Source organism: Anomaloglossus baeobatrachus, chromosome 4 (assembly GCF_048569485.1).
Source record: "Anomaloglossus baeobatrachus isolate aAnoBae1 chromosome 4, aAnoBae1.hap1, whole genome shotgun sequence".
Classification (NCBI taxonomy): Eukaryota; Metazoa; Chordata; class Amphibia; order Anura; family Aromobatidae; genus Anomaloglossus; species Anomaloglossus baeobatrachus.
In genome coordinates, this window is record NC_134356.1 from 437,372,145 (window position 1) to 437,386,337 (window position 14,193).

General features: G+C 47.0%; 2 protein-coding genes across 5 annotated transcripts in view; one reads left to right on the plus strand and one right to left on the minus strand.

The window, feature by feature from the left end:
* ALPK3 (alpha kinase 3) overlaps positions 1–14,193 on the plus strand; it is a 311,388-nt gene that overhangs the window by 278,694 nt on the left and 18,501 nt on the right. For all 4 annotated transcript variants that reach the window (XM_075345487.1, XM_075345486.1, XM_075345489.1 and 1 more), the window contains one exon: positions 7,946–8,073. In XM_075345487.1, the coding sequence (XP_075201602.1) occupies positions 7,946–8,073 (128 nt within the window). The remainder of the gene's footprint in view (positions 1–7,945; positions 8,074–14,193) is intronic.
* The window catches only part of SLC28A1 (solute carrier family 28 member 1), a 300,208-nt gene that overhangs the window by 70,166 nt on the left and 215,849 nt on the right, over positions 1–14,193 (minus strand). The gene's annotated exons all lie outside the window — the stretch shown is intronic.

Here is a 14,193-nt window from a genome sequence, read left to right on the forward strand (position 1 = left end):
AGGGACCCGGTCTGCCCCTGGCCCCCATACTGCCTCTGTCTTCCCTGCCCGCGTGCCCCGCCGCTGCTGGTCCGTCTGGCTTGCGGCCCCCTGTAGCGGCAGCAGAAAGAGTGGCGAGCCCGGAGACTGCGGCAGCTGGCGCAGGAACGGACGATAGTGACTCCGGGCCTGACACCGAACCTGTCTCGGAGGAGGAAGGAGTCATTGCTTTGTATGACATGGAGGCCACTTACATCCCATGGAGCGGGAATAATGGATATCGGGCGGCCCTTCCCCGTCGCGCCTGCCATGCGCTGCAGGGGTTGGTACCCGTGTTTTTCCACCCGGCCGGGTGAAGAGGATGAAAGTGAGCAGTGACGGCAGCGGTCCCTTCGTTGCACCGTTGTCCCCGTTGGGACCACCAGTACTGTTGTTAAGTAAATGAATGAAAGTAATCAACCGAGAAGTTAACCTGGTTGTCAACCGTGATTGAACCGGCCGTTGCCGGCAAGTTGTCCCCGTAGGGACCCTTTGCACCATGCGTAAGGAACTGCTTATGGACATGCCCGAGAACTTGCAGGGCAACCACAAACTAGTGGAAATGTAAATATTTGGCATAAAATCCGTAGTCGCCTTCGGAGAGGCAGATTAGAGGAAGGGCCCTCAGCAGAGTAGGCTGGGGCCTGGCCACCACCTGGACCAGTGGCCATCCTCTGGGGGTCAGGGGTCCCCCATGGACGCGGGGTCCCCTGAAGTGACCGTAGGGTGCGAAACACCGTACCCGTACCCGCTCGGGCAGCCTGGAGATGGACTGGGGTCAAGGGGTGCTGCCCACTTCTTAGGGGCAGCATCAGGGCCAGGTTGTTTGGGCAGGAGAGAGCGGAAGCCGTATGTTTTAAAAAAAAAGTGACTACTGTTAGTAACGTTTAAGTGCCGTGCCTCCCGTTAAGGGAAGATACCTAAAAATGCTTTGTTTAAATGTTTTCTACCTTTTTCTACAGGACGGTCTGCATTTAACCAAGGGGGAATGTGGCGCCCTGGGCAAGCCAGGTCGTCACAGGTACTGCAACAAAACACCCCACACCCCGAGATAGGCACACCAGTCACACACAAATCCTTGTTGCCTCCCTCCAGGGGCTGATATCCACACCAGGTGGGGTGGAGCCAGGTGGTTGGCCCCACCCACTGAGGAGTTCACAGTCCTGGAGGTAGGAAAGGAAGTCAGAAGAGAAGAGTGTAGTCGAGGAGTTGAACAGTTAGGGAGAGTGAAAGAGAAGGAGTAAGACGGAGTAGTAGAGGAGCCCGGAGTTGTAGCTCCCGGGCTGCTACAGAAGCGTGCTCCAAAAGGGCCAGGAAAGGCTGTTAGTGAGAAAGGGGCCAGAGGTAGCCGGGGCAGGGTAGCGGCCTGCCGGTACCAAGGGTGACCCGGATCACTGCAGGGGAGTGGACTCCCCGTTCCCAGCTGAGGAGAAAGAGAAAGAGTGGAGAAAGAGGCACCTGGCTGCAGGGAAAGAACAGGGGCTGCTGCGCCGTGTGTGGGACACTAACATCCTCCGTACCGAAGGCTGCGGACTCCGGCAGTTTCTGGTTAATTTCTGACTCTGTGTGAATTTTCTTGCAAAGCGAACTGTAAGTAACAACATCCCCTGGTCCAACCGGACGCACAGCTCTCAGACCGTCTCCATCTCCTCCCTGCACCACCTCACCGGGGTCCCGGGACACCAACACCCTACCCGTGGAGGGAAATCACCACCTTGCTGCCCACCACCATCCCCGGGATCCATTAACCGGTAGCGGCGGTGCTCCGTTACCTCACCGCACACCACGGGTGGCATCACGGACAATCTCCCTTACCTAATCCCCTTCTTACTGTGGAGCCTGGGATCACAGACCGGGTCACGCCACCGTGATACCCACAGAAGTGACCCCATGGCCCGGATCTGAGTACCCCTTGTCCCCGGGGCGACACAAATGCATAGCTGCTGCGTATGTGTCGTTATACACAGTTTAATGGGCCCACAGCTCTCCTATACACAGTATAATGGGCCTACAGCTCCCCTATACAGAATAAATTTAAGGTAATGGATGACATATAAGGAAAACATAATCCCAATAGAAATGAAATTAGGGCCACTCCCATAGAATAATTTAAAATCCTGAGACCAAATGGAGTGCATACAGTTGAAACCAGAAGTTTACATACACTATCTAAAAAGACACACATGCATATTTTTCTCACTATCTGACATGAAATCAGAGTAAACCTTTCCCCTTTTATGTCAATTAGGAACCAAAATTATTTATATTTGCCAAACGCCTGAATAATGAGAGAGAGAGAACGGTTAAGGCCTGTTTATTACTTTCTGCAAAAGTTTACATGCACTATGCCTTTAAACAGTATGGGACAGCCCATATGATGATGTCATGCCTTTGGAAGCTTCTGATAGGTTTATTGTCAACATCTGAGTTAATTTTAGAGACATAAATGTGGATGTATCTTAATGCACACCTGAAACACACTGTGTTCTTTGTGTAGCATCGTGGTAAAATAAAAAAAAATCAGCCAAGATCTCAGGAAGAGAATTGTGGACATGAACAAGTCTGGTTCATCCTAGGGTGCAATTTCCAGATACCTGAAGGTACCTTATCATCTGTATAAACAATTATAGGGAAGTACATATAAGATGCAAATGTCCAGCCATCATATCGCTGAGGAAGGAGACTGGTTCTGTGTACCAGAGATTAACATGCTTTGGTCAGACATGTGCATATTAACCCAAGAACAAAAGCAAAATACCTTGTGAAGATGCTGGCGGACGTTGGTAAGATTGGATCATTATCCACAGTGAAACGAGTACTGTACCAACATGGGTTGAAAGGCCACGCTACCAGAAAGATGCCATTACTCCAAAAGAAACATCAACAAGTCAAATTAATGTTTGCAAATGCACACAGGAACAAAGACCTTCATTTTTGTAGATTTGTCCTGTGGTCTGACGCAACCTATAATGAACTGTTTGGCCATAATGACAATCATTATGTTTGGAGGAAAAAGAGAGAAGCTTTGAAGCCAAAGAACACCATCCCAACTGTGAAACACGGGGTTGGCAGCATCATGTTGTGGGGTTGATTTGCTGCAGGAGGGATTGGTGCACTTCACAAAATAGATAATCATCATGAGGAAAAAAGATTATGTGGCAATACTGAAGCAACATCTGAAGACATCAGCCAGGAACTTAAAGCTTGGGTAGAAATGGGTCTTCCAAATGGACAATGAGCAGAAGCATACTGCCAAACTAGTTACAAAGTGGCTTAAGGATAACAAAGTCAATGTTTTGGAGTGGCCATCATAAATCCTGATCTCAATCCTATTGAAAATTTATAGGCAAAGCTGAAAAGGCCGGTGCGAGTAAGGCGACCTACAAACATGGCTGAATTACACCAGTTCTGTCAGGAGGAATGGGACCAAATTCCTACCAACTATTCTGAGAAGCTTGTGGAAGGATTTCCAAAACGTTTGACATAAGTCATACAATTTAAAAGCAATGGTATCAAATACTAATGAAATGTATGTAAACTTTTGACTTAGCAGAAAGTAATAAAAATGCCTTAAAACATTCTCTCTCATTATTCTGTCATTTAGCAGATAAAAATAATACTGTCATGAAGAGAGCAAGAAGTGCAATTGTGGGAAAAGTCAGAGGGAAAATAGCCCATGAAACAACACTCACCAGCACCCTAGACAGTGGGGTGTATCCTATACATATAAACCCAGTGGTTTATAATCCTGAGACAGTGGAGGAAGAAATCTAAAGCATACACAGTACTATCAAAAGGCCTCAAGATGGTGCTGGTGAACTGAGACGTGCCACATAGTACTGCGGTGTAAATAGACTTATGCACATTGTGAATTTAAATCCATGTTGGATATTATCAGCAAAAACAATAGCTAGGGTCATTACCCATGTCACGGGTGCCAGAGTTTTGACGCATCCCCTATATATAAAGAAAAACAGGCCAACAGCTCCCATATATTTATTATAATGGACACACAGCTCCCCTAAAACACAGTATAGTGACATCCCACAGTAACAAGCACAGTGTAGAATGTATAATGGACCCCACAGTGTATAATAGCCCCCTCATTGTATAAAGGTCCCCAGAGAAGCCTCCACACTGTATAATGGCTCCCACAGCATCCCTCACACTGTGTAATTGCTTTCACACTTTATAAGGGCCCCGCACTGTATGACGGACCCTCAGTAGTTCCTACACTATAAGATGGCCCCCACTGTAGCACCCAAAATGTTTATTTGTTTCCACAATAGTCCCCAAACTTTATGATGCCCTCCACCTCAGCCCTCACACTGTATAATTGCCCCCACACTGTATGATGAACCGTACAGTAATCCCAACACTTTATTGTGGACCCCACTCTGTATGAGGGCCCACCACATTTGCTCCCACACTATATAATGGTCAACCACAGTTGTCCCTACATTGTATGATGGTCCCACAGTAGCCTCCAAACTGTATAATTGCCCCAACATTAGCTCCCACACTGTACAATGGCTCCCACACTTTATGAGGGCTCCACACAGTATGAGGACCCCCTCAGAAGTCCTCACAATGTATGTGTGATGCCCTGGCAAAACCAGGTAGTCACAGATAGGCCACCGTACAACACGCTTCCCTCACTTAGGAAACACACAGCCGACCTGAAACCCTAGTCACACCCCCTTAGGGAAAGATAGACACACCAGTGGGCGGGACCAGGAAGTTGGACACGTCCACCCAGGGGTCTAGACAGCCCGGGGCGGGAAAACAAGCAGAGTAGTTTGTAGTTCAAGTTGAGAGGAGTGTGGGCTGGAGCTAGGTGTAGCTCCAGCAGAGGAAGTTCAAGTTGAACGGTGCCAGAGTAGGAGCCCTGGTGCCTTTGGCTAGGTGGCAGACGGTGGTCTCCATCAGTAGGAGACGGGAAGACTGCTCGGCAGAGCCGAGGTGAACCGGGACAGGGTTGTAGTCCGCCGGTACCGACACAGGGAACCGACCCGGAAACCGGAGCACAAAGGGGGTACTAGGACCCTGAAGCCAGGACCGGAAACCAGCATCCTGGTTAATTAACCGATTGAGGCTAGATCTAGAGGTCTTGTCCCACCCAAAGTCCCTCATAGAAGACAACAGCCTACCGATAGGGATAGGAGGTCACCGCCAGGGCCCATAGATCCCACGGGTCAGCGTCTGCAGGCACGGCTGCTTAGGCCACATCCATCCGGGAGCGGACACCTGAGTTCCAGACTAGGAAGTCCACCTTACACAAAGTCAGTGCAGAGGAAAAGGATAGGGACCACCAGCCCGGGTGGGGGATACGAATGCAACCGGCCGCGGCGCCGGCCACCAGCACCTTGGTTTACCAAAGACTCGTGTGATTCATTGACTGTGAGTAATCAAACATCCCCTTGCCGTTGCTATACCCTGCACAAAGACACTGGGTCCCGGGGCAACTATCCTTAACCACGGAGGAGTTAACATCTAGCTGCCACAACATCTCTCCCGGGTGCCCATAACAGCAGCGGTGGTGTCCTACCTCACCACACACTGTGGGTGACGTTAGGAACTTAATACGGCCTAGCCCGTACATCTACGTCCCCCTTTTTATTCGGCGTGTCTGCGAGACCCCCAGGTCCGGAGACCCTCGAGCCACCCCTCTAGAAGGTCCGGATCCAAGCAGTGGTGGCTGCTGGCACGGGGGCGGCACATATGAGGGGTTAGCCACCGTAACCCCAACCCTATATAGGGTCCACCATACTTTATGATACCTCCACAGTCACACCACAAGTTTTAATGAAAATAAAAAACATCATATACCCAACTAATCCAAGATCCTGAAGAGTCCACCAGCAAAGTACAGGCGGACCAACTTGTTGATATCATAGCGCCAGTGCTTGCACTTGACATCAGAATCCTGGCACAGTCTTATTACATTATTGGGTACTTGCGCCAGCATCTTGGCTTGTGCATCACCCCACCATTCTGCAGACTTAATGCAACCTGTGGTCTACAGAATGAAGAATGGTAGTGCAGGTAGATCATGTCTCCCTGCTCTACTGCAGAGCCTAACTATATTGGTGTGTAATCTGAGTGTGATTTTTTTTTTCTCAGCTCACATCCATATGACATCCATATAATATTGGTATGGTGTCCATATTAATTAAAATAAAATAAAAAGCTCTGGTGGTCCCCTCTATTTTTGATAACCAGCAAAGGTAAAACACACAGCTGTGGGCTGATATTATCAGGCTCGGAATCTACATCATTATGAAGCCCTTCCCAGCTTAAAAAAACACCCCCATTACTAACTAAGTAGGTATAAAGAGAAAAAGAGACATGCAAAAAAAATGTAATAAAAAAAATCCCGGCTCTTTCCCTGGTTTACTAATCTATTAAAAAAAAGCACACAAAAAAGCCATGCAGGTCCGAAGTACTCCAGGGATTCCTACGTAGTTCACAAGTGAAAACTTGAAAGACATAAAAAGAGCGAAATAAAGACAAGAGACTGACCCTCATTCACCAATATCTTTAAAAACAATAACCCCACAGCTCCGACGTAGTTGATGGGATTCCCACGACGTCCCCCGAATCTGTAGTCCAAAACCCAATGGAGCCTCATTCTGAGAACGAAGCTACATAGGCATTCACAGCAGCCATTCCTGGTCATCCTGCACTCCACGAGACCCGGCGGCTGTGATAAGCGGTGACGTTACTGAGTTACTGACATCACTGCTCATCCGACATTCCGGGTCTTGTGCTGCCCTTGGGTTGACCCAGTGAGAGCGGTGATGAGCGGTAATGTTACTGACGTCATCACAACTTGTCAGAATCGCCGGGTCTCGCTGACAGCAGCATGACAAGGATTGACTGCTGTGAGATCCTATGAAGCTATATTCTCAGTAGGAGTCTCCGTAGGATTTGGACTACAGATTTGGGGGAGATCATGGGAATGCCATGGACTATGTCAGAGCTTCGGGGTTTTATTATTTTCAAATAAATTGGTGAACGAGGGACAGTCTCGTCTTTATTTCTCTCTTTTTATGTCTTTCAGGTTTACTTTTGTGGACTACGTCGGAATCCCTGGACTACTTCGGACCTGCATGGCTTTTTTTTGTTTGTTTGTGTTTTTTTTTAATTAATTGGTGAACCAGGGACAGAGTCGGGGAGTGTTTTTTAAATTAAAAAAAAATGTGTGTAATTTTTTTCTCTTTATACTTACTGGGTCACGTCGTAAGTGACGCACATCCGGCATCGTTAGTGGTGTTGTACCGTGTGACAGCTACGTGCGACTGCGATTGAACGTAAAACCGTTCATCGCATACACGTCGTTCATTTCCTAAAAATTGCACGTCGGGTTGTTCAATGTTCCTGAGGCAGCACACATGGCAGTGTGTGACACCCCGGGAACGATGAACAGATCTTACCTGCGTCCCGCTGGCAATGCGGAAGGAAAGAGGTGGGCGGGATGTTTACGTCCCGCTCATCTCTGCCCCTCCGCTTCTATTGGCCGGCTGCCGTGTGACGTCGGTGTGACGCCGAAAGTCCCTCCCACTCCAGGAAGTGGATCTTCGCCGCCCACAGCGAGGTCGTATGGAAGGGTAAGTACGTGTGACAGCTTTTAATCGATTGTGCGACACGGTCAACAAATTGAACGTGCCGCACATACGATGGGGGCGTGTCACATCACATACGATATCGTATGCTTAATTGAAAGGTGTAAAGCAGGCTTAACATTGGTCAGAGTGCATTGTGATGTTTTCTCGCATTACACTCCTCTATATTATACGCCAGTATCAGAAACCATTCATAATGAGAACATATATTTTCAATAACACTATATACATGATTAAACATAGATGCAGTAGGTTTTTAGGCAGTTTTATTTTTTCATGCAGTTAATTTTTTTTTTTTTTAGTTCTGGAGATGAAGGACAGGTGGCACTTGCCATTGTGCAAGCATCAGTAAAGGATTGTGGTGTCTATCAGTGCAGCATAGAGAATGAATATGGATCTGATTCAACAGACTGCTTGCTAAGTGCTGAAAGTAAGTAGTTTGTGCTTTTATATAATTTTAGTATTTGAAATTGTAAATATACAGTATATATTGAAGATCTTTTGATCATTTGCTCATCCAATTATAATGTCTATCTATCTAATCTATCTATCTATCTATCTATCTATTGTGTGTTTATTGTTCAAACAACCATTCAGAGTGACAATAATGTCATCTCTTCTCTGGATTTTCCTTCCCTGGCAGTATAGTGGTATCTAGGTCAGTAGTGTTGTGCATAAGTGTAAAGGTACTGTCCCACTAAGCGACGCTCCAGCGATCCCACCAGCAACCTGACCTGGCTGGGATCGCTGGAGCATCGCTACACGGGTTTCTGGTGAGCTGTCAAACAGGCAGCTCTCACCAGCAACCAGTGACCAGCCCCCAGCCAGCAGCGACGCGTGGAAGCGATGCTGCGCTTGGTAACTAAGGTAAATATCAGGTAACCAACCCGATATTTACCTTGGTTACCAGCGCACACCGCTTAGCGCTGGCTTCCTGCACTCCTAGCCAGAGTACACATTGGGTTAATTACCCGATGTGTAGTCTGGCTATGTGTGCAGGGAGCCGGCACTGACAGCGTGAGAGCGGCAGACGCTGGTAACGAAGATAAATATCGGGTAAGCAAGGAAAGAGCTTCTTGGTTACCCGATATTTACATTGGTTACCAGCGTCTGCAGAAGCCGGCTCCTGCTCACTGCACATTCAGTTGTTGCTCTGTCGCTGTCACACACAGCGATGTGTGCTTCACAGCGGGAGAGCAACAACTAAAAAATGGTCCAGGACATTCAGCAACAACCAACGACCTCACAGCAGGGGCCAGGTTGTTGCTTGATGTCACACACAACAACATCGCTAGCAACATCGCTGTTACGTCACAAAAGTCGTGCCTCAGCAGCGATGTTGCTAGCGATGTTGCTTAGTGAGACGTGGCCTTAACCTACATGTGATATTCTATTGAACAAAGAACTTTGACCTGAAAGACTTAAGGAAAACCAACCAGCAGGATTTTGATATATAAAGTAAAGTCAGTGCTATACTAGTGCAAAGATGCTGAATGTACGCATAGCTTTTCTTCAGAGATTGGATGTTTTATTTCAGAAATATGTGCATGTAAAGTTCCAGCAAAGCATTGCTATTTGATTGACAGATGCAACAGGAAGGGAATATGTGGGTTGGGTTTTGCTATTTTTCCCACCCCTGTCAACTTATCTGGCCTTCCTCTCACTGTCGCCGTCATAGAAGTTAATTCCGGTGCAGGAAACACACACGCACCGGCACTCCTCTTAAAGGGCCAGCTCGCTAATTCCAGGAAATGCCTCTAAGCCTATGGCTGAATTGCACTATGTATTTAAGGCATCCTCTCATTACGGGAGGTGTCTGTCTAATGGCTTTAGTTAGTCAGTCTCTATTTTGCTAGTTAGTTGTCAGGTTCCCGTGCTCCTGTCCCATTATCCTTGTGTCCATCATCTGTACCTGTCTTCCCATACCTAGTTGCCCTTGCCGTGTCCATCATATCTGTCTGTACCCACCTACCTGTCTGCCTCAGTCACCCTGACTGTACTTGCCTATACCTGTACCCGTACCAGTGTCCGTACCTGCCCTGGGGGTCAGCTGCCACAGTCCCGGTCACTGCCTGGGAATGGTACCTGGCGTCTGCCTTGCAGTAGGTGCTTTATTAAGCTCCTCCCACTAGAACGTAAGCCCGGGTCCCCCTGTGCTCCAGTGGGTCCACTCACCCCGTTTGCTGCCCCAGAATCAGCCGCGAGCGTTACAGTTTGCGCAAGCCATGGCCTCCGCTGACTTCTCCACCCCTTCACTGCCAGCGCTGTACCAGGTGATTTCGCAGATTGGGGAATAGCAGGAACAGATTCTGTCCTTTCTGCGGACCATTAACACCCTTCTGAACAATGTGTGTCTGGCTGGTTCTTCGGCACCCGCCCAGCCTGCAGCTCCGGCACAGGCAAAATCCTGGCCCCGTTTGTATACTCCACTGCGATTTGATGGTGATTCCAAGAAATAACAAAGGTTCATCAATCAGTGCTCCTTTCACTTTGATCTCTCGCCACATTGGTTCCCTTCAGAGCAGGCCAAAGTGGCATTCCTGATGTTGCACCTTGGCAGGGAGACTCTTGCTTGGATCAATCCAATGTGGGAGAGAAGAAATCCAGTCATCTCCAACATCCCACACTTTCTGGAGGCCTTTTGGAAGGTATTTGACAAACCGGGTTGTGTCACCGCAGCTGCGTCTTCTCTCCTGCAGTTACGTCAGGATATACAGACTGTCAGTAAATATGTGGTTCCATTCAGCACCCTTTGCTCGGAATTAGGCTAGAATATTCAGGTGTTGGAGGCCGCCATTTGGGAAGGCTTGTCCAGAAAAATTAAAGATGAACTGTCTGGTCATGATATTCCCTTTTTTCTGGATGACCTGATTTCCTTGGCTACCCAGGTTGACCTTAGGTTCCAGGAGTGATCCATGGAGGTGAAACATGATAGGGGATCTACACATCTGTCTTCATCCCTCCAGCGGCCACCAATGTCCCAGTTTCCGGATGCTGCTCCTGCTTTTGAACCCATGCAGATTGACCATGTCAGGATATCGAACCAACGTCGAGACTACCGTCCAGCCATAGAACTGTGTTTCTACTGTGGAGGTGCAGAACACTTCATTTATGCATGTCCCGTAAGACTAGAAAGCCGTCTGGTTCCTGAAGCTCCAGTGATTCCTACCCTGGAAGTCAGTGCAGTCTTACTTTCAGGGTCCGGGAAGGAATCCCTCCAGCAGCCACCTTCTAGTACTACCCCTTCCCTCAGCCATGTCTTCAACCACCATCTCTGAAAATAAGTTGCTGGAGAAGGAATCCTCCTTCATGCATGTAGAAGAGGAGGTGTGAAGGGGGTACTGTAGTGCCGACTTACTCATCAACCTGGCTGGGTCACATCCTCCGCCACACTCCCTTGGTCATTTACGTGTGCGGCTGTCCTCTCTTCTCTTCTTCTTGCGAGGTAGTCTAGCCAGTCGTCAACCCGGATGTATCCTTGGAGGGTCTGGGGCCTATGGCTCACCCTGGCCATATGAAGTCAAGTGACTGGACAGCCATCAGGGCAGCGGGTAGCAGTGCTAAGAAGAGTGGGGGAACGGAGGTAAAGACCTGGCAGTTTGCAGACACGAGGTCCAGGAAAGCGGGGATAGGCCGAGATAGAGTAACCAGATCAGAACCGTAAAAAATGAGATCATGTCTGTCGCAATGGTGGAAGAGAAAATAGTTTAAGTTTGGTATACCAAGAGAATCCTAGTGTCGTTTGTGTCAATTCTACGACCATGACCGTGACTGGCTGCGTGGTGGTGGACACCACACCGAAGATAAAAGTAAGAACGCACACCCCAGCCGAAGTGATATGCAGACACAGATGCTCTCTGGTGAAGGAGTGCGGAGCCCCTCCTGCCAGGCGCACTCACCTTCCTTCACATTGTACCCATAAAGCTGTGGTGTTGGCGGGTTACACAGGGCGCATCAACTGAGCTCTGCTACAGCTACAGCAGAGAAAATGTGACTCTATCATAATTCCTGAACCCAGTAAACTAAGTTATACATTGCTAGAATCAGGGTTTCTGTCCATAGCTCATGGTATTGTCAGATTACATACTGTAGAAAAACCTGCTGACATTTCCTTTAAAGAAGGGGGAAATACAGGAGTGTGTGGTATATTGCAAATGTCTAGTGAATATGATCCTAGATGGCCATTTGAACCAGTTGCAATACTTCCTATTTGATGAAGCGTGGTTCCATTTAATTCACAGAATATTACACACTCGGAAACAGAACATTTACATTAGCTGCACTTCAACTACTTCATTCAAAATTACAAAAAAGTATTGGAGCAATGTGTTTAATAAAAAAGGGAAATCTTTTACTTTTTCTCCAAATAAGTTAAAAAATAAAAAATATATATGGGTTATCATTATAGTTACTACTTTGTGTCATATTTGTGTAAATACTGTATATTGTCATATTGAACAGAAATGTGAGGCAGAAGTGACATCTACTGGACACAAAACATTTAACAGTTTTCCAAAATGGGTTTTAGTGAGAAGACTTGAAACAGACTCTCAAACTCAACAAATTGTATTTTATTGCTATTCAGATCCAGAAAGAAACACAACCAATCAATTTCTATATTGAATTCTAAAAGCACATATACAGAAAGCAGAAAATTACTCAGAGTCCTTACTAATTAGGGAGTACTTCTAATATGTATAGAAAACTATACTTTAATGGTTGCCTATACCAGGTACATATGACAATTGTAATTATATATAGTTTCTATAATCAAAAGGGGACGCCAAGGCTCCTTTACAATGTTTTGTATGCACAAAGCACCCCACCAGTCCTGGAGTTATCAGAATCACTGTAGTCGGACCCCAACTGGTAATCAAGTGATATTCTAAACATGCCAGAATTTGGGTGTACAAAACTTGCACCACACTTATTTGTTTTAGACACAGGTGGCGCACTGCTCAACAAGGAGTGGGGCATGACTTTGTAGAAAAAGATCGAGGCTTATTATGTGAAGCCATGTGCTAAAGAAGCACAAAGTAACCCAAATAATAGCAGTTGTAGACTTAGGGCGGCATCACACGCTACGATATATCAGGTGATATGTCGTCGGGGTCACGGATTCTGTGACGCACATCCGGCATTCTTAGAGATATCGTAGCGTGTGACAGCTACGAACGACTGTGAATGAGCAAAAATACTCACCTTATCGTTGCTCGTTGACACGTCGTTCATTTTCATAATATCGTCCCTCCTTCTGCACGCCGGATGTTCATCGTTCCCGAGGCAGCACACATCGCTCCGTGTGACATCCCTTGAACGACAAACAGAGCTTACCTGCGTCCCGCCGGCAATGCGGAAGGAAGGAGGTGGGTGGGATGTTACGTCCCGCTCATCTCCGCCCCTCCGCTTCTATTGGGCGGCTGCTGTGTGATGTCGGTGTGACGCCGAACATCCCTCCCCGATCAGGAAGAGGATGTTCGCCGCCCACAGTGAGGTCGTTCGGGAGGTAAGTCCGTGTGACGGGGGTTAACGACTTTGTGCGCCATGGACAACAAATTGCCCATGATGCACAAACGACGGGGGCGGGTGTGATCGCTCATGCGATCGCACGATATATTGGCGCGTGTGACGCCGCCCTTAGACTAGACTCAACAGTCTAAGGATGCACTAAATGTAACAAACAATATGAGCCACTGTGCTAAATTTGGGGCATTTTAGGATTGTCAAATCTACGTTTACAGTATGTAAAAATGAGAAACCATGATAATAAAACAGCCAGCTCAGGGGCAGACATATCATTGGCGTAGCCTGTCCAGCTGCACAGGGCCCAAGAGGTAAGGGGGCCCATTTCTACCTTCAAAGCAGGAGGAATTGTGCATTATGATGAGCTATTGGACTGCAAAGGGCCCATATATTGTCCTTATACAGAGTCCCTCTTCTGTCTGTGTCCACCAGTGAGTCAGCTTACTATTAAAGTAGCCCAGGTGCATGGAACTCCGTCCTGAACTGATGTAGCAAGTCAAAGAAAAAGTGAAACTGTTTGGTTCCAGCTCGTTAGAAGATCATTTTTCAAAGTTTTATTTACACAATTGTAAAAAATTTCATGACACTGAAAGGTAAAAAATAAAAATAAAGAGAGAAAAGCAACACGTTTCGATCGCAAACTGCAATCTACAGCAGACCCCCGCTCCCTATCGTCATAGTCTTCCTCTCCCTTTCCATCCTTGTTATACTTCTGTGTTGTGCCAGACATCCTGTTGTCTGAGCGTGACACTGAACAATTATTTTATATTAATTTATTTATGTAAAACACATTTATTATTTCTCATTTGTTTATTGTGTATAAAAATATCATTCAAATATATAGGATACCTTCAATGACTATACCTTTGAATAATGTGGGAGCAGCTTTGAATCAAATAAAATCACTCACTCACTCTTTTATTGTCTGCATTAGCAAAAGGCAAGTCTGGATGCTGATGTATAGCCTGATAAGAAAAGGTCTTAAAATAAAATTCAAGCTGTGGCTTGTACTGTTCTGTATATTAAT